This window comes from Megascapheus bottae, chromosome 16 (assembly GCF_031878675.1).
Source record: "Megascapheus bottae isolate mThoBot1 chromosome 16, mThoBot2.hap1, whole genome shotgun sequence".
Lineage (NCBI taxonomy): Eukaryota > Metazoa > Chordata > Mammalia > Rodentia > Geomyidae > Megascapheus > Megascapheus bottae.
The window spans coordinates 47,438,225-47,463,585 of record NC_143524.1 but is presented as its reverse complement, the minus strand read 5'-3'; the positions used below and the strand labels follow the sequence as shown (position 1 = coordinate 47,463,585).

General features: G+C 52.0%; 1 protein-coding gene across 1 annotated transcript; it reads right to left on the bottom strand.

Annotated features, from left to right (window-relative positions):
* Usp35 (ubiquitin specific peptidase 35) lies at positions 1–25,112 on the bottom strand. Its single transcript, XM_090348499.1, has 11 exons — positions 24,887–25,112; positions 17,114–17,794; positions 15,818–15,950; positions 13,060–13,189; positions 12,472–12,573; positions 10,931–11,089; positions 6,372–6,565; positions 4,728–4,821; positions 3,915–4,021; positions 2,385–3,642; positions 1–1,121 (listed from the first exon to the last, which is right to left on the bottom strand). Exons 2-11 carry the CDS (start codon positions 17,784–17,786, stop codon positions 954–956), a joined length of 3,018 nt encoding a protein of 1,005 aa, XP_090204625.1. The 5' UTR covers positions 17,787–17,794; positions 24,887–25,112; the 3' UTR covers positions 1–953.
* Positions 25,113–25,361: the final 249 nt, after the last annotated feature.

Genomic DNA, 25,361 nt, shown 5'->3' with positions numbered 1-25,361 from the left:
TTCCTGTTTGAGGACCTGAGTCTCCTCTCCTCTGAGAAAGGGCTACAGCCATGTTAGGGCACAACAAGGTCCCAACAAGGTCATCTGTGCCATCTGATCCATCCCCAACACACACACCACAAGAGCCGAGCCAGCCAGCTTCCTCTGCACAGACAATGCTTCCTAACAGACATCTCTGCTGTAAACTAAGAACTCTCAACCTTAACCAAAGGGATCCAACTGGTGTCATGTGAGGCACTGCGGCAGGTGAGGAGGGTGGAGGTGAGGGACTCTGCTCTCCTGTACAGAGGACAAGCAGGTGAGAACCTTCATCCCTGATCCTGTGCCACAATGCTTCCCACCTACACTACCCACATACCTTACCTCTGAAACCCCTTGGAGAAACAAAGGCAGACAGAGGTGACACCTTGGTATCGCCTCCTTGGTGCAAGGGCTTGGGCCCACTGTGCTTTTTCTCCTATCGCGCAGGAACTATGAAGGGAGCGTAGCGGCGGTGGCACTGAGCAGATGCTCAGCCAGGTTCCCGAGCCCAAGCCTGAGCCAGCATAGCTCATTCCTCCAGCACGGGGCCTGTGTGGGGAAAGCAGGGAGGCAAAACCCAGAACATGTCTAAGATGCTTCAAGTTAGGTCACTTGGGTGTAAAACCTTAATGAGGCTGAGCCCAGTACCAGCACCTGAGGCCTGACCTAAGGTCCACATCTGGGCTACCATGTGCCATTTAGGCTGAGGACCAAAGTCCCGGATGCTTCCTTTCCAGCTTCTCATCCTCATCCTCCTCCACCCTAGGTGTCTCCATAGTCCACCCAGACCCTGTCTTAAAGAGAGGCTCTGCCTGGGCCCAAACCCCCACCAGGATCCTTTCTCCCAGAAATAAAAGGGGGGCGGTTATTATGTCCTCTAAAGTTGACGGTGATGTTCCCATGGGTGGGACCAGCCTAGGAGAGAGTTCGAGTTAGAAGACCAGTCTGTGGAAGTCGCCACCGTTGCCACCAGCAGGACTGCACCCTCCTGGGGAGCCCTCATCCTCATCCTTGTCTTCATCAAAGCCCCTTCCCCAGTGTGGAGAGGCAGGGAGTGCAGAGATGTACGCGGCCCTGCTCCGGGCCTCCTTCTCCTGCTCCTGGAAACAGAGGGGATGGAGAGGAAGCTTAGAAGCCACACCCCTAAACCAAAGCCCTCCCCTAAGGCCATCCAGCTCCTTTAGGAGCCCAGGGCCAGGTCTCAGAGAAGGTGCAGCACGTCCTTGGGGCATCCCACCTCCGTGGCAACGTGGGGGGCGGAGAGGACAAGACCCATCCATCCTTCCACCCCAGCTCTAGTCTTCAAGCCCTCCTCTCAGTGACAACTGGGTCCCTTGGGGCACAGGAACCCATCAGTACTTGACTGTCAAAGGCCTAGAGATCCACCACTGCCTCCTCCAGGCACAAGGAACAGCCTCTGCCCCCCAGCTCTTCCTGCTGCTGGAATGAGACTTCCTGCCTCACCTGCACAGCCCAACAGAAAAGCCAAGGAAGGCCTGGGGTCCTACCCTTGTCTGACCTGTACCGAACACCAAGGGCAAGATCTGCAGGCCCTGCCTGTGCCCATTGCTAAATACTCCAGTGCCACTCCTGACCAACAGAGGCCCTGGGACAGGCAGGTTACAGGGGAAGATGGCCCCTACACGCATTCCTACCCACCGACACTGCTACTTGGCCTAACAGAGTCCAGCCTGCCCCTCTGGCATGCTTACTAACAACCCTACAACCTGCTGCCAAATGTCTATGCTCCTGAAATAAGGTCATCTGGTCTCCAGCATATTCCAAATACTGAGGAATGACAGGGTGGACAGACTTAAAAATGTAAGAGAACCAGTAGCACATGCCTGCAATCCTAGCTGCTCAGGAAACAGATTTAAGGATCAAATTTCAAAGACAGCCTGGGCAGGAAAACCCATGAGACACTTATCTCCAATGAAGCACCAAGAAAGCCAGAAGCAGAGTTGTGGCTCAAGTGGTTGAGCACTAAGCTTGAGCAAAAAAGCTCAAGAATAGTGCCCAGGACCAGCATAAAAATAAATACATGGGCCAAGCACAGTGGCTTACGCCTGTAATCTTAACTATTCAGAGATCTGAGGATCAAGGTTCAAAACCAGCCCAGACACAAAAGGACCTGAGACTCTTATCTCCAATTAACCTCTAGAAAAAGGGAAGTGGGGCTTGGCTCAAGGATAGGACAGTAGCCTTGAGCTGAAGAGCTCAGGGATAGCACTTAGGCCGAGTTCAAGCCCCATGACCCACAAATAGACGAGAAGAGATCTAAGTACATGGACGTGCTGGGAGCCCCTCCCCACCCCCCCACCCTCACCCCAGCCAGCAAGTGCCAGCAGCAGCAGGCTGCCCACCTGCAGGTAGAGGATGTTGTCTTTGGAAATCGCTTCCATCAGGTCCTTGTGGAGGGTGGGCTCTGCTCGGGCCCTGGGAGACCCTGACTCTGCTTCAGCCCCCTCCCCAGGCCGCTGTCGGTAGAACAGCACATAGGCCGTGTCCTTGGGGAAGAAGGAGGTGACATTGCTGACAGACTCGAAGGAGGAGAAGGACACCCGTGTGTCGTTGAACAGATACCACTGGTTCTCGGGCTCCGGCCTATTGGCAGCCCCCAGAGCAGGAGCAGGGCGTGCAGCACCTTCCCGGGCGTAGCAGTAGTAGTGGCCACTCTCCGAGGACACGCCTGAGTGCACCACCACACTGCAGAGGTCATAGGCCTGGCCCCGGCCTCCAGACAGCGGCAGCCGGAGCAGGAGGGGGATGGTGACATCATCCAGGATCTTACGCCGCCGCATGGTGCGCAGGTCAAAGGAGAAGCGCAGGAGGGTGAGGATGAGGTAGCGGGGCCCCTGGCTCAGCTCCACCACCTTCTCGGCGTCCTGCAGCGAGGCACAGGGCTCACAGTAGTAGCGGTTCTCTGCTGTCAGCCTCTCGGGGGACAGGAAGTAGTTGACCAGATCCAGGACGGAGCGGGAACCTTCAGGGCCAGACACCTGCTCCCTGGAGGTGGTGGCCGCATCCTGGAGGGTCCCCAGCCCCAGGCTGCCCTCTTCTTTCTTGTCATTTGCCTCCTTCTCCTCTTCCTCCTTCTCTCTTTTCTCTTTATCTTCTTCCTTTTCCTGAGTCTCTTCCTCCTCCTCTTCCTTTCTCACTTCCTCCTCCTCTGCCTTCTCCTTGCCCGTCTCCCCTGCCTCGGCCTTCTCCTCCTGCAGGCTCTGCCCGGTAGCTGCGGAGCCCAGGCCCTCCAGGTCCAGCACCGTGGGGGGCGCGTCCCCCGTGATGCACTGCTTCCTCTGCCTCTGCAGAACCACCCTGCCCGCAGCCTGTGGCAGTTCTGGGGCTATGCCGTCCTCTGCGGGGAGCATCACGGAGCCCAGCCTCCGGCGCCGCCAGCGCTCTGGGGGAGGGAAGGCTAGGGACAGGTCTGTGAAGGCCTCCTCTCGGGAAGAGACATTGAGGCAATGGAGACAGCATATCCGAGTCACAATCTTGCCCCCAAACATTTTCTCCACAGAGGTTGAGCTGGGGCTTGGGGGCTCCTCGGGTGGGGAGGGCATGTTGGACTGCTTCAGCTTCTGGCAGATTCTTGTCCCTGTTTTCTCCTCTTCGTGCAGCCTGGAGCAAGCAGGGAACACGAGGTTCTACGTGTGTACAGCAGGCCTGCTTCCGGTGCCCCCACCTTCTGCCTACCTCATTCAGTAGCCAACATCTACACACATGCAGGAGTCTGCCCGGAGAAGACACACGCTCCACACTACCCTTCATGCATACACAACATGAGGACGGATTTGTGGCTCTGTCCAAGGAATCACACAGGCAAGGACAGCATACATACAAGTGTACACATGTTCACGTGTATACACACACACAGGGCCTAGGCTTCTCACCGATCTAGCAGATACTTCAGGTACTCTGAACAGTCCTGCTGGGTTCCAGGGCTGAACCACGGTGTCCAGGATGCAGACAGGAAGTTCTCAGGGGAGATGGCAGGCCTCTACAACAAGGCAGGTGAAAGGTGGGGTCAGAGCCATGTCTACTAGCTCTGTAGCATGCTAGGTCTTTGGATCTCCCCAGGGATGCACCCCAAACACACCAACACCCTCACCAAGTCCTTTCTAGCTGGCCTGGCACATCCATGTCACAAAGTCCCTGCAGCCCCCCATCAGGTCACAGAAATAGCTGCTCCCCCTCACACACATGCTTTTCAGAAAACACTGCCCACTTGCTACCTTCTTGTCTGCCTACAGCACTGCTGTCCTCTGTCACCATGGGCCCAGGGTAGTACAGCCTCCGTTACTGCTGCTCTTTCCAGCGCACTATTTGTCCCCCTCCATCTCCTTTTCCTCACAGGCCTTTTATCACACTCATCTCGGGGCTCACACAGGGCCCTGGCTATGAGAGTAGAAAACAGTATTTCCCCCCTGCACTCAACATTCCCCAGGTGCTCGGCAGTGCACGAGCAGGAGGACCTCCGGCCATGGACTTAACTGTCAAGAGGAGGCGCGGGCAGCAGGTCCTGGGAGGACTCTGGAAAGCACCTGCCCTGGTGGTGGACACTGAACACACCTAGGGGCTTTGGCTGAAAACCTGTGCCGGCCGGATGCTCACTCAGAGCAAGGGCTTGCAGCCAGAGGCAGGCAGGTCCCGGAGACAGTGTCCTCACAGCCCAGCGGTACAGCCTCCCCTGCCCTGGCACACACCTGGCTGTGCTCCAGGAAGGCGAACAGCCACTGCAGCTTGGTCATCAAGGGCTGGGAGTTGTTCTCAGTCAGCCGAAGCACACAGTGTCGAAAGCTTTGAAATAAAACAGCGCACCCAGGGTCAGAGGGGCCCTCCAAGGCCTCGCCTCTCCACTGGGCACCCAGAGCTCCAGAGTCAGGGGGCAGAAGACTGTACTGACCAAAGTTGAGAACACAGCAGTGGCTTTACTATGACAATAAAAGGGACAGCAAAGTGACTCGAATGGTCCAGCTATGATAGCGTGTGACTGGAGAGCCCCAGTCTAAGATTGTGATTCTGGCACACTGAGTCAGTGCAGACATCACCCCACTCACATCCTGTGAGCTGTTTCTCTGCGGAACATCGCCCCTCCCCCCACCCACAACAGGACTGTCCAGACCCAGGCCTTCCCACCCACTCGTGCTGCCCCTGCCCCAGAACCGCCTTCAGCTCCCCCCGCCTTCAAGTTAGAGAGGCAGGGTGAACATGAGAAACACTGCAGGGGTTGGTGGGTCTGGTCCTAGAACAGCAGAACCTTTGGGACACCTGCTGTCTCTGGGACACAAGCCTCCCCGCTGCCACTGAGCTGTTATTCTCACAAACTGCCTTGACCTGGTCAGTCCTGCGTTTTGCCACACATCCACCACTCAAAACAGGACCCAGACCAGGAAGTACAGAAAACACACAATCCTCTAGAACTTATGGGCATGTTCACATTCACTATGTGCACAAAATTACATGGTCATTTTTCTGAATACTCATTTTGTTGTACTTTACATAAGCATTGCTCCAGACACACTGAAAAGTAGAAAAACAGTGGGATCCTGGTGGCTCATGCCAGTAATCCTAGCTACTCAGGAGGCTGAGATCCAAAGATCAAGGCTCAAAGCCAGTCCAAGCAGCAAAGTCTATAAGACCTTATCTCCAATTAACTAACAAAAAGCCAGAAGAAGAGCAGTGGCTGAAGTGGTAGAGGGTCAACTTTGAATGAAAAAGCTAAACAAGACCACGAGATCCCAAGTTCAAGCCCTAATACTGACACTTACATGCATGCATATACACATACCCAAATTAAAAAAAAAAAACCTAGACCTTTCCCAGAGCAGAGGAAGAAGGAGCAGCAAAATTTCCCCTACTACAGCAGACAAAAGAAAAACCCAGCTTCAGTCCATTAAGCCAGAGCTGCTTTTCCAGAAACCAAAACTGAAACTTTGTTTTTGTAGCAGTCTTAGTGCTTGAACTCAGGGCGTGGGTGCTGTCCCTGAGTGGGTGCTCAACCACCTGAGCCACAGCTCTACTTCTGGCTCTTTTGGTGAAGATGAGAGTCTTACAGACTTTCCTGTCCCAGTTGGCTAGGAACGTCAATCCCCAGATCATCTCAGCCTCCTGAGTAACTAGGATTGTAAGTGTGAGCCATCAGGGCCCAGCTACGATGAGTGTTTTCAATCAAATGAACTCTATCAGTAGCCACAGAGAATAAGGATTGTTTCACTGAGATAAGGCAAGCAAGGCACGATGGGATAAGACTATCATCCCAGCCAGGAGGCTGAGACAGGAGGATTGAGAGCTCAAGGTCAGCCTGGGCTACATTTCCCAAAAAGAAAAGAAAAACAAGCAGCACCTACTCTGAAGCCATGAACAAGGCCTGCAGGATGCTGTTCACGTAGCACGTGTTGCCCAGGTTGATTAAACCAATCTTTCCTGTGTCAGACTTGGCCATGAGCCGAGGGTAGAAGCCAGCCAGCTCACTCTTCTGTGAGGTCCAGGCATCCTGCCCCAGCAGCTGCTTGATGCGGTCCTCACTGGGAATGTGCAGGTCCTGAGGAGGAACAGGAGGTAGAACAGGGAGCACTGTCAACTCAGAAAGCATCCCCTGCCTTGGGAAACCTTCCCAATGACAGCACGCTCTCCCAACCACATCCTGAAAGGTGTGGGGAGACAAAGGTATGCACAGCCCACTTAGAACGACTCCAGGGGCTTTTTTTTTTTCCCCCAGTCCAGGGTTTGAGCTCTGGGCCTGAACACTGTCCTTGGACTTTCTCAAGGCTAGAGCTCTATCATTTGAGCCACAGCACCACTTCCAGCATTTTCTATGTATGTGGTAGTAAGGAATTGAACCCCCAGTCTTTATGCATGCTAGGCAAGCACTCTACCGCTAGGCCAAACTCCCGGCACCAGGGGCTCCTTTTGACATGCGGGCTCTCTACCTCACTCTTCAGGTAACCAGCCCTATCTCACAGAGGAAAAACCTAGGATTCAGCCAGAATGGTTCCAGGTGACCTGAGTATACACGGAGACTTTGTGAGTGTCCCCAGTAGAGCCCAGGGTACCAGATTCTAAGCACCTGCCACCAGGCAAATCCAGCACTATCAATGTGTCTGTTCTGTCTCAACTGCCGTGCTCCCTGGCAGCCCAGCCCTGCTCAGTAAGTACACTTCTGCCACAGCCTCCTCAGCTGACCAGACCCCAGGTTGGCATTCTGTACTTGCACAGAGCTTGTACACAGGGACGCTCCCACTTTGCTGCCTTCTTTTAGATATGCAGAGGCAGATCTCAGGAGAAAGTGAGAATTCAGAATTCAGTCTGGCCCTGGAAATCAGAGTGGAAGATGGACTGATGGTCTGAGCATGGAGTCTTTTAGTCTCAGGATCAGCACACCTTTCCACACGGTATCTTTTATCACATGAAACAGACACTTCTGACGATTAGCAGGCTCTAGTTCTAGTAAGGAGATGTATATAGAAAACTGCCCAAGTACAATGTGGGCTGCTTACTAGATTTGGGCAACACTCCGGACAGCGCTTCCATTTCTAGCTCCTAAGCACAACTGCCTACATGTGCCCAGGAGCCAGAACCTCAGTGCAGCATAGCATCCAAGCCCCCTCTCCCCTGTGCACACCGTCACACCAGCACAGGTCTTGCTCGGCCTGTGCTTCAACACATCCACAAACTCATTTCATAGAACCATTTATCTGGTCTATCATTTACCAGGTCTATCATTTACCAGATTAGTCAGTCACTTCTAACCATCCAAAATAATTCAAGAGAACAGAAAGGAGAAAACAGCTCCATACCTTTTTCCCCCTTCCTATTATACCCTACCTAACCCTTCACACATCCAATATTAGGGACAAAAGGCAGACAGACCCACACAGAGAGAGGACACACCTCATAGTAAATGAAAAAAAAAATTCATGCTAGGAAAAAAAAATCAAACTCTATCCTTCTGAGTGAGGAGCTCTGTACCACAGGAAAGACAAGCTTTTAGGTAACTTTCAAACTCCTAATGCTACTAGAAACATATGTGATGGCCTGAGCACAGTTCCCAGAGTAATTCTTACAAGTCTGCACACCCTAAGAATTTCCCAAAATTTACAAAGGCATATGTATACAAAGAAAGATATGGGTACACTATACATGTGAAAGAATTTCCTAAGTGATCCTGTCGTTTGCTGCCTTGCCTATCAAACTGGCTGACACCAAGGATTATTTCAAAGCCACAAGGCAAATGTGATACATATTCCTGTTGCCACATGTTAATATTCATGGAAGAAAAGAATGCTTCATAACGGCAAATGCTTCTAGTTCTGCAGCATGTATCCAAGGCTTTGAGAGAAAACAGACTATAGAGAAATTCTTTGGTAAGCCTTTCTTCTGCCATCAGATGCTCCAATAGGAACATGTGAAAAGTGCAGATTTAAACTAAGACAGGTGACACAGCCCAGCTTCCAATCACTGAGCTCACATAACCATCACACCAGACCCCACCTTCCCACCTGTGTGTCTTTGCCCCTGGCTCATCTGCAGTCTCTTTCTGCTACAAGTCCCTAACAGTCAGACCTTCACATGCCTCCAAAGCTTTCCAAGTAGCTTCTCCAGAAGGCTCCTGTGCCATTCTGACCTTCCTTACTGGTTCCCGGACCAGCATACAAAGCCCGGGTTTCCCTCACATGTCATGCAGAACCACTCTCCCTCCTCCTCTGTTCACTCCCATATTACAGGGCGTTCCCACAGCAGTCACTGATGACACTCACTCACTTGCCTCTTCCCTGGGCACACAAGACAGAACAGCATGGGCCCAGCCCAGCAGGAAGACAGTCCCAGTTACACCAACAAACCAGACTGGTCTCCTTTACACAAGCACCACCAGGGAGCTGGAACCCTGCTGGGGGGGCTCCTGCTGTGCCTTTGTATACATTTGTGTTTGAAAAACACAGAAACCCAAACACATTGCCTGAGGTTTGGTTTGTTGCTCACAGTAGACTGAACTTTGCAGTATTTGCATTATTAAAACCATATATGTTATCTTTTTTGTGTGTGCCAGTACTAGGGCTTGAACACAGAGCCTAGGTGCTGTCTCACCTTTTCCACTCAAGGCTGGCACTCTTACTACTTGAGCCACAGCTCCACTTCTGGCTTTGTGCTGGCTACTTGGAGATTAAAAAATAAGTGTCATGGACATTCCTACAGAGGCTGGCTTCAAACATGGATCCTCAGCCTCCTCAGTAGCTCATATTACAGACATGAGGCCCCAGGACCCACCTATGTATCTTTACGGCTTGATTTGGGTCTACCAGAAAAATCCTTGGGCACTGGAAACGTAAGGATACTTTTAATGTGAAGGCATGAGCTGCCCCTCTGACCCAAACAGTGATCTGAATTTGAACCCCCAGGCACACCTGAGTGCAAGATGCTGTTTACCATTTCTCTCCCCAGTCCAGAGCTCAGACAAAGCCAGGTAGCTTCCCTCGTCATTCTGGACCAAGTGCATCACTTTTCCCAGCTTACTTTACAGCAACAGTAAGGCCATGCTTGGCTTTAGGCTTTCCAGTGGGCTTCCTACGGCTGCTCTGCTGGGAACGGACCCTAAGCCTCCAGGCCTGCTCCTGCAGCTCAAGCACTGGTGACTTGCCTATCCTTCACCCCAACCCAAGTCTCTCAAAGCTCATCCTGGAACTGTTTTCCTTTCCTTCCCTCCCCCCCCCCCCTCAGGGATCCTCCCGACTTTCTTAAAAGCTCTGCTGAGACTTTTGTTGCATCTTCATAAGCATTCCTAGAAGTTTCCTAGGGGAGTACTTTCCAAGTATCTGGCTGGCTGGCTGCCTGCCAGGTTGCAGAAGTGAAAGTTAGACCTTCTGAGGACCAGGATACCTTCCCCTGCACCGGCCTGGAGAAGACCCCAGTCTCCCACACCTTGACCTTTCAACCAAACAGCACTAAATCTCAGTTCACATATGAAAGTGAGATAGTATCTGCTTTTATGCTATGACATTAAAAGATAAAGCATGTACAAAGGCTATCAAATGAAGCCCTACTGTCTAGGTGGTAGTGGTTGTCAGATCCAGCAATCTGTCAACAAGCTCCAACTTCCTTCTTGAAGCCTCTTCCTAACCAGAGTTCTTTCCCTCCTGAGCTCTTTACTGATTTGGGGACAACCCCTACGAATAATTTCCTAAGCTGGTTAAATCAGATTTTGTTTCCTTTTATGTTGTTGTTTATTGCTATCCTGGGACTGAACCCAGTGCTAGGCAAAAGTTCTACACGTGAGTCACATCCCAGCTTTTTTCCTTTTTTTTTCCCCCCCTTTCTTGCATTAAGGTCCTGGTCATTTTTCCTGTCCTGACATTAAACTTACAATCTTGCGTCTACCTTCCTAATAGTTGAGATTACAAGTGTGCACTATTATAATTAGATCAAACTTCTTTTGTACGCAGGCCTGTGACATACACCTACGGACTGCAAGCTCCTAGATGGAGAGGCTCCGTTTTCCTCAGTGGGCACAGAGCAAAGCATTAGCAGTCCCACAAACAAGTGTAAATTGTCTCTGCTCTCTGCCCACGGCTTGGTGGGGACAGGCACATAGTGACGATGTGGGAGCCTGGAGAGGGCGTACTGAGAGTTCCCAAGAAGGCCTCTTGTAGGGGGCAACACTTGAGCAGAGAATGAGGACAAGCAGGTGCTGTGCGTTGAACAGAGGATGAGCAGGCATATGGCTCAAAGCTGTCACGTCAGAGGAAGCCCATGCCAGGGCTGAGTAGCTCAGCATGCCTGAAGCACAAATGGCACTGGGAAGGTGATAAAGAGGTGACCGGGGAGTCAAATGTGAGGAGGCTGCCACCAGCGTTGAGGAAGGCCCCTACCACCTTTGCTGAATCAGTGTGAGAAACAAGCAGGGCACACTCACCTTGATGGCCTCCATGACAGGCTCATACAGATCTGGGAAGCCAGGGAATCTGAACACCATACAGTGGACAAGCTCTGCCAGCTGCTCCAAGCAACTGCTCCCCGAGTTCGAGTCCTCCTTGACCAGAGAAGTCACCACAGGAGGAATGTGAGGGAGGAGCTGCAAGAGCAAGGATAGGGGAAGAAACATGGTCACTGTTACAGCACTGGAGGGCGCTGAGCCTGCCAGGTCTGCGCACTGGCCACTCTCCCCTGGCCCTAATGGGCTGAGCCCTGCATGATGTGATTCCCTTGGCAAGACATAGCACCCAAGGCTCCCTGCCTCAGTTTCTTCATTTGTAAAGCAGGGAAAGTAACACCTCACAGCTGCTAGGAGGTCTGAGTACAGTTCTTCAGCTCAGGCAGCTGATCCTCTCTAAGAGTCCCAAGCTCTGAGTGACTACAGCTACTCTGTCCATCAGAGGCAATGGAATAGGAGCATGGCATCTAGAGACAAACACCATTGCTTTCCTCGCAAACATTTCCTCACCACGGCCACCCTCCTGTCACAGAAGAAGCTGGAGGTTATGTAAATTTTAGTTTTCTTGCTACGCTCAGGATCAAACTCAGAGCCTTGCCCATGCCAGGCAGGCACTCTAGCACCAAGCTATGCCCTCTACCCAGAAAGGTTATATAATTTGCCAGGATTTCATGGGAGGTTAGGAGAGGATGGTATCTGAACTAGATCCACTTGAGTCTAAAGCATGTTTCTTCCCCTGTTCTATGGAATTTCAATTTTCAAACCCCATGAGGTACATATCTCAATGTCTCAACAGGCAGCCAGGACACAGGAGCAAGGAAGGAACAAGAAGCACCAAGCCCCTGACCTGTGGCAGACTTTAGACAATATATAATGTCATCGAATCTCCTCCCACCATCCCAGAGTGCACCCACTTCTATTTCACCCAAGGGTACAATATTGAGCAAGTGTACCCTTAACTCTGGCTCTGGGCCTGAGCCTTTTTTTTTTTTTTTTTTTTTTTTGGCCAGTCCTGGAGCTTGAACTCAGGGCCTAGGCACTGTCTCTGAGGTTCTTTTGCTCAAGGCTAGCACTCTACTACTTGAGTCACAGGGCCACTTCTGGCTTTTTCCATTCATGTGGTACTGAGGAATGGAACCCAGGACTTCATGCATGCTAGGCAAGCAGTCTACTATGAAAAACACATTTCCAGCCCTGGGATTTTCTTTAAGTTTCAAAGTCAGGCATCACCATCCTGATCAGGAACCATTCAAATCTATGGTCGCACATGCAGGTCCCAGGGGAAGCAGGCAGGCAAAGTGAGGGGGCCCGGGAACACATACTATCCTTAGCCCCATGCCTGGCACAGGAGTGGCTTAAGGAACACTAGCCGTCAGCCTAGGTTCTGTTGTTATTGTGTCTCAGAGGAGGCCATACAACTCCTTGGGCCTCAGTTTCACATATGTACATCCAGAATTCAAGCCCTAACTTGGACTGCAGCAGAGACGTTGGATCCAGGGACAGAAAGGATGCAGGGCTCTTACCAGATGGAAGGCCTCATGTGAGTGCTGGAAAGTCAGAAGCATGTACTTGAGAACAGACAAGGCGGCTCCCCGGACGATGGGGTACAGCAGCTTGGAGAAGACCTAAAAGATAGTCTCTGGTCAAGAGTGGTCCCCAACCCCAGACCGGAACCACTCCAGGCTGAATGCAGCCACAGTAGATACCCTTATAGTCTCTGGTCAAGAGTGGTCCCCAACCCCAGACCGGAACTACTCCAGGCTGAGTGCAGCCACAGTAGATACCCTGAGGAAGTCTGAGACACAGCAAAGTTAAAGCAGCAGTCCCATGTGGGGGTAAGAACAAGAGGTGCTCACAGAGCCAGGCGGACCAAAATGGGCAGCAAGACAGCTGATGGATGGATAGACAGATGGATGCAGTGATGGATGGACCAATAGGGTTAACGGAATGAAGGTAGGTAGCATAGGCCTAGAGAAAACTGGTGAATTAATCTAGATCACATAGCAGAGCTTGGCAGAGTAGGGGCAGTCCTTCGCCTCCCACTCCTGCACTTTTCTGGCAAGAGACTAGCAGGAAAGGCTACCAGCTTTGGCTGGGACAGGGCCACCAACCTTTTCAATTTTGGCGAGTGAAACCTCGATCAAGATGCTGAACTTCTTAACAGCGGCCAGGCCCTTCAGCAGGGCAATGATCCACTTGTCAATGTTCTTCCCCAGGGGCCAGGACACCCAGTCGATCATCCTGGTGAGGGGAGTGACAGTAACACAGGGCCAAGGGCAGCCCAAGGACCAGCCACGAAGTAGTATATCCCCACACTGCCTCACACACATGCACAGGGCAGCCCCCTGGGTCGGTAGGATGAAGACATTTCTGGAAAATGTAAATGAGCCCAAAACCTGGCAGAAGGGGGAAGCCCAGAAGGAATCCAGACATTCAGACTGGCTTCTGGCCATCTCTGCCCAGAAGACAGTACTGTCCTAGGTCTGAAGAGCTTGGGCTCATCCTAGCACCTACAGCAAGCCACTTCCCCTCTCTGGACCTCAATTTCTTCCTCTGTAGAATGGAGAGGACAGCTCCCTCCCAGGGTTGTCAAATTAGTTGAAAGGGGTAGTAAGGCTGGGTGCCAGTGACTTAACTTAGGGACAATTAGAAAAGTGGTGGTTCAAAGCCCACCTGGGCAGATAAAAAGACTCTGGGTCCAATTAACCAGCAAAACACTGGTGAAATGTGTGGTTCAAGTGGTAGATTGCTATCCAATGAGCAAAATAGTTGACTGAGTCCCCATGTTCAATAGTTGTTTTTTGTTTTGGGTTTTTTTTTTCCAATCCTGGGTCTTGAACTCAGGACCTGAGCACTGTCCTTTGGCTTTCTTAAGGCTAGAGCTCTACTGCTGGAGCCACAGTACCTCTTCTGGCTTTTTCTACGTGTGTGATACCAAGGAATTGAACCCAGGTCTTAATGCATGCTAGGCAAGCACTCTATCACCAGGCCAAACTCCTGGCTCTTGGTTTGGTTTTTGACAGCCCCAGGGCTTGAACTCAGGGCTGGGACTCTATCCCAGAGCTTCTCTGTGCTCAAGGCTAGCACTCTACCATTTAAACCACAGTGCCACTTGTGATGATTTTATTGCAGTTTTTTGGAGACAAGATTCTCACAGACTTTCTGGCCCCGGATGGCTTTGAACCATGGTCCTCAGATCTCAGCCTCCTGAGAAGCTAGGATTAAAGGCATGAGCCACCAGTACCCAGCTAAGTTCAAGGTTTTGGGGGGGGGGTTGTTTTTTTAAGGGCCAGGAGTTTGGCCTAGTGGTAGATTGCTTGCCGAGCACTCACAATTCCTCAGTACCACATACATAGAAAAAGCCAGAAGTGATACTGTGGTTCAAGTGGTAGAGCTCTAGCCTTGAGAAAGCTCAAGGACATAATATCCCAGTCATTTGGGGGGACCCTGAACCTCCGAGCACTCAGTGAAACAAGCTAGGAAATCAATTTAATAGCAGCACAGCTGTTACTCTCCATCTTTGGGCTAATAGAAGCCCAACCTTTACTGAGGCTGAGCTTTTAAAGGTAGCCACCATATGATGTCACCTTACAATACCCACAGTCAATAACCACAAGGATGAAACCACACGTAGGTCGTTGTAAAAAATCACAGGTGATTGAGCAGGTTAAGCATTTTCACAAAAACAATCTGGCAGCTAAGCCTGCCAGGTTATTACAAAGGACAGTGCTCAGGCCCTGAGTTCAAGCCCCAAGACTGGCAAAAAAAAAAAAATTAAGTGGCAGCAATAACCAGCCAATGTAGTCTCTGCTCTGCATTCTGTGAATTAACACAGTGCTCAAGAAAATATTACCGCTGACGGCATCTGTGTGCTCATTGCTACAAAGGGAGAAAACAAGAGTAGTGACATTACAGTAGCAATGCTTCCCACAGCCTGTTCTAGGCACTCCATGTGGTTCATCTAAACCTCACAGAATCTCCTCTATGATGGGCCCAGTGATAACCATTTTAGAGCTGAGCAAAGTCAAACACAAAGGCTGAATGACTTCTGCAAATTCCCAGAGGTGAGAAGTGGAGGCAGAATCCACCCGGGGGGCATACTGTGCACATTTCAGAAGGGCTAAGATGGTTGATCTGCACAGAAGGATGGCAGGAATGGCAGGAGGCATGGGTAGGGACTGCACAGGAGGCTGAGGATTAAAGGGAGGATAGATAGGTGGCATATTCTGAGGTCACAAGACAGGCAGGTTGGTTAGAACACAGGAGTGACGACATTCAAATGGGGGAGGCAGGATGCACATGGGCTCTGTGAGCTGAAAAGCACCCAGATCTTGTTTAAAGTATATTCCAAACTCAGAAAGCACATTATAAAGACTTCAATCTTTTCTTGCCACCACCCACCTCCATTTTCACTGATGGAGAAACTAAGGCTGCAAATTCACTGGCATTTCCTGGTCACACAGCTGGTACTTTACCTGACAGCCTCCTTAGGGCAAGGCTCTGCATCCCCATATCCTACTCTGGCCAAACAGAAATGGAAAACACATGTGACAAGTCAACAAGTAAAAAGGGCCCAGCCTCTTACCTAATTTTTTTTGCTAGTCCTGGGGCTTGAACTCAGGGCCTGATCACTGTCCTGGGGCTTTCCTCAAAGCTAGCACACTACTCCTTGAGCCACAGCACCACTTACAGCTTGTTCTGTGTGTGTGGTACCAAGGAATTGAACTTGGGTCTTCATGTGTGCTAGGCAAGCACTCTACCACTAGGCCAAATTCCCAGCTCTAACCTAAATCTTATCTAGCTGTCTGGAAGGCACACTCAGAAGAGGAGGGAGCTGGCCCTGCCCACCAGCTGGCCCTCAGCACCCACCTGCTGATGGCAGTCAGCATCTGGGAGTCTGTCACACTGTCATCATTGCTGAGGTTCCGGACAACACCATCCATGAGCTCCAACGGGAGGTGCTGGACCACACTGGCCAGGGCGCTGGACGGTGGCTCCTCCTCTGAAACAGGGACTTACACTGAGTTCTCTGTGCCCTCATGCTGCAAAGAACACACCAGGGCCCCCTCATCTTTCCGGGCAGCATCATAAGTCCCGAGTCCATACTGACTCATCAGCAACCCTTCAATGGCACTTCTATGGACCCAGACCTGGGCTCTAACCTCCAAGTGTGAGTGCCGGGCCTGAAGACTGTTTAGGAGAGATGACACTGTTGCTTAGTCAGTCACACTAGAATCAATACCCAACATAGTCAACGGAAGTTCAAAAGTCTACAGTTAGCCTGGCACTAGTGGCTCAAACCACTTATCATAGCCACTTATGAGGCTAAGATCTGGGGATTGTGATTCAAAGCCAGCCTGGGCAGAAAAGCCTATGAGACTCATCTCCAACTAGCCACCAAAAAAGTAGAGCTATGGCTCAGGTAAAAGAGAGCTAGTCTTGGGCAAAAAAAAAAAAAAGCTTAGACAGCATTCTGGCCCTGAATTCAAGCCCTAGTACCAAAAAAACACACAAAAGTCTACCGTTAACACCTGCAAGCTCCTTAAAGGCTGAAACGGATTTGTAGCTGATTTGTCCCCACATCCAGCCCAAGGCTACACTGAGAAGAACTTAATGGAGGACCAAGGCCTCTGACCTAAATCAAAGCCCAGCATCTCCTGCTAGGGAAGGAGCTCTCAAGAGGAGGGGTCCAGGGTGACTCTGACCCCAACTTCTGGTGTGTGGTGCGCTCCTGAAACTACTTCAAATATAAGCAGGATTGAGAGTCTAGGGCCAACCAGGGCAAAGTGATCAGCATAGACCCTAACTCAAAACCAAAATACAAGTAAGGCTGGACATGTGGCTCAAGTCTTAGTAACCTTACCTAGCATGTGTGAAGCACTGGGCTCAACCCCTGGGCAGAGAACACAGAAGACAAACACACTGTCCAGCCACTAAACCCACCATCTTGTCTGGCTCGCTCAGCTCCCACAGCAGGCGCTCAATGCCTGCATTCCCAGCACCCACCATAGGCCAGGGCTCACAGCAGGCACTCTGGACAGGTTTGCTGAATTAAGAGGTATGGTAGCACCCCCCACCCAGGCGTTCGCCCTTCACCCAGGGTGCAGGGAGATACCTGGGGACCGGGCAGGGCCTTGGCCAGCCCTGCTCTCGGCGCACACGCACCTGTGCAGGAGATGACAGCAAACAGCTCCTTGAGGCACGGCAGGATGGCAGCGGGCTGCGCGCGCCACAGCTGCGCCAGGAGCCCGCTCACCTGCTGGGCCTGCTCCAGGAACTCCACGGCGCCCTCCTCGCCCTCGGCGGGGCAGCGGAAGCGGCCTAGGCAGCGCACCAGCTGCTGGCAGAAGAGCAGGCGGTGCGGGCCGTCGGGCACGCAGCGCGGGTGGCGCGCCAGCAGCCTGGCCACCTGAGCGCAGGCGGCGGGCCCCGCGCGCTCGCACACCGTGCGCAACACCTCGCGCCGCAGCAGCGCGAACACCTCGTCGGCCGCGGGCCCCTCGGGCAGCAGCTGCAGCCCCAGCTGCACGCAGGCCAGCGCGCGCGCGCCCGGGGGCCCCGCGCCCCCCTGCAGCAGGCGCAGCACGCGGCGCGCGCTGAAGAACTCGGCGAAGACGTCGGGGTGGTGGCGCCCCGCCACGTGCAACAGCTGGCAGCCCACGCGGCGAGGCAGCTCGTCGGCGCCTCCCACGTAGAGGCGCGCGCCCAGGGCCAGCAGCGCCAGGCACTGCTCCCGCTCCAGCGGCTGCCGGGCCGCCTCCAGTACGCGCCGCACCAGCCCCTGCTTCACACTCGCCGGGTACGACGACGTCACCACCGCCTCCAGGATCTTGTCCATGATGGCCGCTGGTGTGGGGGGAGACAGGAAGCGGGAGGTCACGCCCACCCTGCCCTGCAGCTGTGGGGAATCCAGAGAGGGCCGTGGGAGCGCCATCACCTGAGTGCAGGCACGTGGGTAGAGCACCTGGACCCTCCCGGGCCTTGCTTTTCTCTTCTGTGAAATGCGGTAGGGAAACCTACCTGGTTGGAACTGTAGGTCTGGACATATAATTGGTTTTTTGTTGTTGTTTTGTTTTGTTTTTTTTTTAAAGAAAATTAAAAAAAAATAAACCCGCTGGGATGTAGCTCAATGAAAATGCGCTTGCTTGCCTAGCAAGTACAATATCCTGAGTTAGCACCACAGTAACAAATAATAAAAAGATGAGAGCCAGTGATCTATGTTTGAGCATTGAAAACTACACTGAGCAGACAAATCCCAGAGGCTCTCTGGTTAACTAGCAAAATGCTGGAATCAGCAGTGTGGTTCAAGTGGCAGAACACTATCCTTGAGTCATAAATACTAAAGCAGGGTGCGGTGGCTCATGCCTGTCATTGTAGCTACTCAGTAGGCTCAAGGGTAGGCAGGTAGCCTTGAGCTGAAGAGCTCAGGGACAGTGCCCAGGCCCAGGGGTAGGGCTTGAGCTGAAGAGCTCAGGGACAATGCTCAGACCCCATGACCCCCCCCCAAAAAAAAAACTAAAGCAAGAGCTTGAGGCCCAGTTTCAGTATATGCACACGCACATGCACACACACACACACACACACACACACACACACAGGAATCATAGTTCTGCCTGCTGGGGGGGTTTGTCCACAGAGAGGTGGGAGCCTCAATCACTCCAAGGACAAGCAAAGGCTGGATCCAAAATCTGTTGTGCAGTCTTGGTCAAGCCACCTCCTGCAGGGGAAATAAGTGAGAGAACTCACACACACACACCAGCTACCAGGAAAAGGATAACAGGCCTAGCAGAGGGGGCTTCCCAAAATCCCTCACACTTTATTCTTGCCTTTTTGCAATTTCCCTATACCTCTGTAAGACTTCTCCAAGAGTAGTGTGTTTGCCTGTCAGCCCCTACTACCACATTCATACCAGGCAAACATCCAATACCTCTATCTAAAACAACTACCCTAGGTGAACCAGTCTGTGCCCATAGGCATAAATTCACCCACTGATGAATCATAGAACCACCTGTAGCCTGTTCCTCCATTACAGCTGCCATTACTCAGAGCTGGGGAATGATGGGTTTCCATAACTGTCACACAGGTAGAACACCTCTGTGTGCTCAGCCCCCTCTCGCTGGGACAGATTCCACAGCCCTATGCCCCCAGTCATCCAGCTTCATCTCACACAGTCCATGCTCACCTTTGCTTGCCACTAGGCCTGTGGGCATGCTCTTCCCTCCCCTCCTAGCTTCACACCACCTGAACTCCCTGGCCCCTACTTAAAGCCCCAATAGTCTGTCCCTCTCCTTCAGAGCCCTTGCAATTATATGATGGTGGTCAGTCTACTCCACAATGTTATGCCTCATTCCTTAGGTCAAATATCATTCACCAGGCATCCCCTAGCACAGAAGAGACGTGCGTGAGTGAGCAGGTACAGTGACTCAACTTTCACCTGGGATGTTTTCTAGAAACCTTTGGCTCTGACTGCCCCACACTGACTCCTCTTCATCCCCAATGCTCAGCACATAGAAGGCAGGGGTATCATGATGCTTCTCTGATCATCCTGTGCTAAGCAGTACTGGATAGAAGGCTCAACAGACAGTAGTTGGCCAAATGCACTGGCTCAGTGAAAACTACTGGAGCTTCTAAACTGCAACTAACCAGTGTAAAGTTCAGCCAGCACTTTCCTGGCCTGAAAAACTCCAAATATTTGGGAGTTTCAGTTATGTGCCAGGCCCTGTAAAGATGCTCCCATCTGTCTTAGTTCTTGCCTGTGGACAAGGTTACATGCACAGGCCACTTTGCTTTGTCTCATTCCTGGGGGTGGGACCATGTCCCAGTCGATGCAGATCCTCTTAAAAGTTCATTGTAATCAGGCTAGGCACGAAGGCTCATACCCAGCTACTTGGGAGGTGACATCAAGTTCCAGGCTAGCCCCAGTAAAGAAGTGAAACTATCTCAGCCAGGCACCAGTGGCTCATGCCCATAATCCCAGCTACCCAGGAGCTTGAGATCTGGGATCATGGTTGGAGCCAGCCCAGGCAGAAAAGTCCTTCAGACTATCTCCAATGAACTACCTCCCGCTCAAAAAAAAAAAATGCCAGAAGTGGAGCTATGGCCAAGGGGTAGTGCACTAGCGCTAGCCTTGAGCAAAAACAGCTCAGGAACAGTGGTCAGGCCCTGAGTTCAAGCCCCAGGATTGGCACCAAAATTTAAAAAAAGAGTATCTCAAAAATAAGATGAGTGTAGTGGCAAATGTCTATGGTCCTTCAAGTGGGTGGAGGAGGTAGGAGGATCAGGCAAAAGTACCAGATCCAATTTAAAACACAAATCTACAAGCAAAAGAACTGGGATATGCCTCAAGCTTAGCGCACCTATCTAGTGAGCAGAAGTCCTCTGTGCAAACCCTCATAGTGCCAGACTTCATGTGGTTAAAGGGTGCAGCTATGTCTCTCAAATGCTGTTCTGGCTGCCTCAGCCGGGATGCATTCTACTTACCTAAAGGTTACTGATCCCTGAGCCTGTTTCTGCCTTGCACAATCATGATGACAAATATAAAGTCCACAGCATAGCGGTGAGCTCAATGAAGTTCCAAGAAAATGTCAATTCCAGCACTCTGAAGCTTTCAGTCTGATATGTTTCAGAAGATGCCTACCCAAGACATAAAGTACTTTAAAAATCATATTTAGTCAAGTGCCTGTGGCTCATGCCTGTAATCCTACCCACTCAAGAGGCTGGAATCTGAGGAGCAAGATTCAAAGCCAGCTCAGGCAAGAAAATCCATGTGTCTCTTACCTCCCCTTAACTAGCAAAAGCTACAAGTGTAGACACTATTCAGTGATTAAACAGAAGAGCCAAACAAGTGCACAGCCCTGGTACTAGGGGGGAAAAAAAAGCAAAACTATTTCGTGGGTGCCAGTGGTTCACACCTGTGATCATAACTACTTGGAAGGCTAAGATTCTTGGGATCATGGTTCAAGGCCATGGGAAAAAAAGTCCACAAGATCCCTTCTCTTCAAGTAGCAGGACACATTGCAACTGAAGTAAGCCTAATAACACTAGATCATACCCAGGAAAATTGGGTAGGAATCCTATCTGACCACCAGCAAAAATCAGTGCTAGAAACAAGCTGAGTTCAAACAACATAACCACAGGACTGGAGGCACGGCTCAAGTGGGAGAGTGTTTGCTCTAAGTTCAATCCCAGAACTGCCAAAGAAAGGAAGAGAGAGGAAAAAAAAAAGATCTCCAGGTTAGGGATTTAGTTGAATAAAGCATTTCCCCAGCATTCTCAGCCCTGGATTCAATTCCCAGCACTAGAAAAAAGAAAAGGGGGGCGGAGAGCACTTACTGTCCTCCTCTCAGCCCTGTCCTCTCCTGCCAAAGCAGTGTCCTTTTTCCCCCTGTGCTAGTCCTGGGGCTTGAATTCAGGGCCTGGGCACTATCCCTGAACTTTTATGCTCAAGGCTAGCATTCTACCACTTGAGCCATAGCTCCACTTCCAGATTTTTGGTAGTTAATTCAAGACAGGAGTCCCATGATCTTTTCTGCTCAGGCTGGCTTCAAACTGCCATCCTCAGATTTCAGTCTCCAGGGTAGCTAGGATTACAGGCATGAGTATAGGCACTAGTGCTCCAGAGTCAAGTTTTTATTCTCTTGCCAGTCAGTAGTATGATCTCCATTGTATTGACTGGACATGTTGGTAGTGTAGCCATCCTCACTCCATCCTGCAGACTAATGGATATGGCATGCTTTCAACACGGGGGGTCAAGAAAGCCTGCCTCTCAAGCCACTAAGGAGAAACCTAGTGAGACAGGACCTGGCAGCTGTGTACAGCAATACAGAACAGAGGCGTAGTTAAGAGTTCTAGGGCCAGGAAAGGTTCTAGGTTAGGGGGGGACCCAAAACAGTTACAGGTGTGTCATAAGGTATATCCACAGGCCTCTTTTCTCATTTGAAATATGCAGATGAATGAGATGAGACGATATGGTTTGAAACCCCATGATCAAACAGTGATGATTTCCTATCGTCCTCCTAATACCACCTGCCATAGGCTGTGACTAGCCGATGGGAGCTCAGGCAGCAGAACTGTTTGGGGAGGGCTTCATTGTCCAAGGCCAGGCCTGCTGGGTCTGTGGCCTGGTCATACTAAGGCCCTGCTCCCTGCTCCCACTCCTGTGCCAGCAGTCAAGTCAGCGGTCACCATAGTCACCAACAAACCCACTCAAGAATCTCCCGGATGCATTCATGAAAAAGGGTTTTAAAGGCCTCAACCTCACCTGACCCCATCACAAGCTAAAGCAGGGAAGCAGGAGGCTCAGACGCAAGAGGGTTCGTGACAGGGAGGGTCCCAGCCATGACAGGGCAGGATTAGAACCTGGGTTCTCTCCCTCAGAGAGGAGAAGCCAGTGGCCACCAGCACTCCTCACAGGAGGCTGGATCACTCTGCCAAGGCCCCGGATGTGGACACAGCCAGTCCACACTTGGCTCTGATCCAAGAGAAAGCTTCCTGTGCCAAGCACAGCTGCGGACAGCAGCTCTCCTGCCTCAGAAGAGCCTGTGTCCGGAGCAGGGGACCCAAGCTGTTTGTCCTAGAATCACCAGGTGACCTGGCAGAGGGGAGCTCCTACCTGGCTCCTCAGCCTTCTCACGGAGAGTAGGGGTCATGCTGGGTCTGCCACTCTCAAGATTGGGACAAGGTATAAAAAGGATAAGAACAGGGTAGTGGTGGGTCCCTTCTTGGGCCATGTGGCATTGAGGAGAGAAACAGTCAGGGGAAGGAGATAAGACATGTTGACGATCTAGCTGCTTCCAAAGAGAACTTCCTTTACTGGTCCTCACTACAGCCTAGTGTTTCTACCCTCTCCTAAACTACTGACCCAACCCAGATCAGCTCCTCTTACTTCTGGCCAGGACTAGTGCATAGTCTCCTAAACAACCTCCGCATGCCCTCCCATCATCCATCCTCCAATAGCAGTACAGGTCCCAGAGGAAACGAGCACTACCCACCACTGTGGCCAAAGCCTTGGATGGAGGGGCTCCTCCACTCCTCTGAGTATCTCAACACCAAAGGGAAAATCACTTCCTGCCCATTCTTTGCCCTTTCCCAGCCAGCACAGCAACAATGCTACACTTAAATCCTGGACCCAGTGGCAAGATAGCCAGTGGAGTGCCAGCAGCACCCTGCACCGTCCAGGCCACACAGAAGAATCACGGCTCCACCCCTGGAAGGCCCAGATCCTATCACCTGCCCCTCTCCAATGACCCTTGGTCTCTCTGCTGTGTGCTTACAAATCCTTGTTCCTTCATGGGGAGCCTGGCTTGTCTCCATTGCCCCAAGATAGCCTGCATCACCCCTCCAGTCTCTCTTGTCCAGCGAGGCTTCTCAAGGCTGCCCTCCCCCCTCAGGATATGGTCCAAACTCCTGGGCCTCCTATTCAGGCCCTGGTGGGAACAATAAGCTGAAGTAGGGCAGAGATGAGAATGTGGGTAGTGGCATTTTTTCTGATGTCTTCCTGGTCAGAAAGGTTTTTCTGTCTCTTCTCTCTTGGCAGGTTCCAAGTCATCCTGCTGCAACACCCAGCTCTCACATCCATCCTAAGAGGCCTCTCTCATCCCTCCACAGCGGGAATCTCGGAGCTCTGACTCCAAAGCCCTCTGGGCCGCTTGACATCTCCCCCATTTCAAAATAACCATATTCTATGACTGCATCTCCCGCCAGGCAGGGCTCTCCCTTAATAAGAAATGGGTCCAATCCCCATCTCCGTGCACAAGACAGGACAGTGGTCAAACACAGAGGTGTCATGAAGGTGTGCCTAGTGATGACAGAAAACCAAGGATGGAACCAGGAAAGACCCTTGCACAGGTAGCCTAATCCCACCCTTTCACTGCCCAGGCCTGGTCTTGACAGCCATGACTCTGATGATGGAAGCATCACACCCAGAGGTCACTGACTGGCATTAGGAAAAGCCCTACCCACCCTGAAACTGATTTGTAAAAGCAAAGCTAAACAAAAACCTTGCTCCTGTTTAACCCGCAGGTCAGAAGGCCTCGGAGTCTCATCTTAAGACATCTGGTTCCCCAAGGTCTCACTAACAGTGGGCAGCAGTTCCCAGGCCCTGCTCAGCACTTAAAAGCAAAGGAGCTCTTCTGCTCCCCAACTGGACCCTCTGATTCCCCTGGGTGCCAGAGCTGCTTGAAGGGTGGCTGGCTGTCCCTCCCATCAGGAAGTGCCCTCCCCACCATCCCTGACCCCTGGGATCTTGGCAGCCTGCCCCCCCTCTCTCTTTCTCTCATTTTATTCTAACTGAACTTGGAGCCAAGGCAGCCCTGGGAAGGTACCTTCATCCTACTCTGGAGGCCCTTGCCTGTGCTACCACACTGTCTTCTGAAAAGAAGAAATGGTCTTCCTGGTGGAAAGCGAGTGCTCTGTTATTGAAGGGGAGTGGCTGTTCCATCCACGGGGACCCAGCCCACTTCCCCACCCTTCAAGAACCTCCGCAAGGGATATCCCCCCCACCCAGGCGTTCTGGAAGGGATGGGCCCAAGTTGACAAGTCAGGTCGCCCATCTAAAAAGCCTTGCTAAGCGAAGTGCCCAGATCCAGGATGCTGGAATAGCAGAATCCTACTCCACACCAGAGCAATGGTGCCCAGCCCAGGGACCTGGTGCTTGCACTAAAGCCTGGAAGCTTCTTGGTACTAGAAGAGGATGCTCTCAAACCTGAGAGGGGCAAAAGCTATAGCAACTACATACATACAATTGAGGATGAAGGAGGTTGAGGCCCAGAGAGGGCTAGCCACTCGCCCAAGGTCACACAGCAAGGCCCAGCATGCACCCAGACCTCCCGACTCCCAGCCTCGGGCTCTCAGAGCCCCGTGGGCAAGTATGGGGCACTCAAGACACTGAGGTGGAGAGAGCGCCCCAATTCACACACACAGGATCTCCAACCCTCTTACCTCTCAGGACTAAGCGGGCCTTATCTCAGACCCAGCTTCGGGGCGGGGTGCTCAGGCCAGTCTTGACCCCGCTGGGCCGGGTTAGGTCAGGGCGGGTCCTCTGCTCCCCCCAGGGAGGGGTCGCCCTCCTTCCGTCCCAGACCACAGTGATGCTGATCTCAGTGCCAAGTCCAATTTGCCCGGCCCGTGATGCTCAACCCTGTACGGACCCAGAAGCCTGACTGTGTGGTGCAGCCGTGGGGCTGCGGGACGAGGCGGGGGGAGGGGCGAGGTGCGGGGAACGGGGCGGAGCCGGAGCGGGGGCCACCCGAGAGCCCCTACTCGGGCCGCGGCTCCTTTAAGACCAGCTGGCCTGCGCACCGAGGGGCGGGACCAGAGCGGGACGATTCTCGCAATGCCTCCTGGGAGATGGAGTTTATGCGCAGTGACTGGAAGCTGCACGGATCCTGGCGAGGACTACCAGACCCAGAACGCA

What these genes read in the sequence shown, in the direction of transcription:
- Usp35 (XM_090348499.1), bottom strand. Translation starts at nt 17,786, where the DNA reads ATGGACAAGATCCTGGAGGCGGTGGTGACGTCGTCGTACCCGGCGAGT. An exon ending in CTGAAGTATCTGCTAGATCG is followed by an intron (nt 3,643 to 3,914) that starts GTGAGAAGCCTA and finishes TGCTTGCTCCAG; the next exon opens with GCTGCACGAAGAGGAGAAAA. An exon ending in ACAACATCCTCTACCTGCAG is followed by an intron (nt 1,122 to 2,384) that starts GTGGGCAGCCTG and finishes CTCTGTTTCCAG; the next exon opens with GAGCAGGAGAAGGAGGCCCG.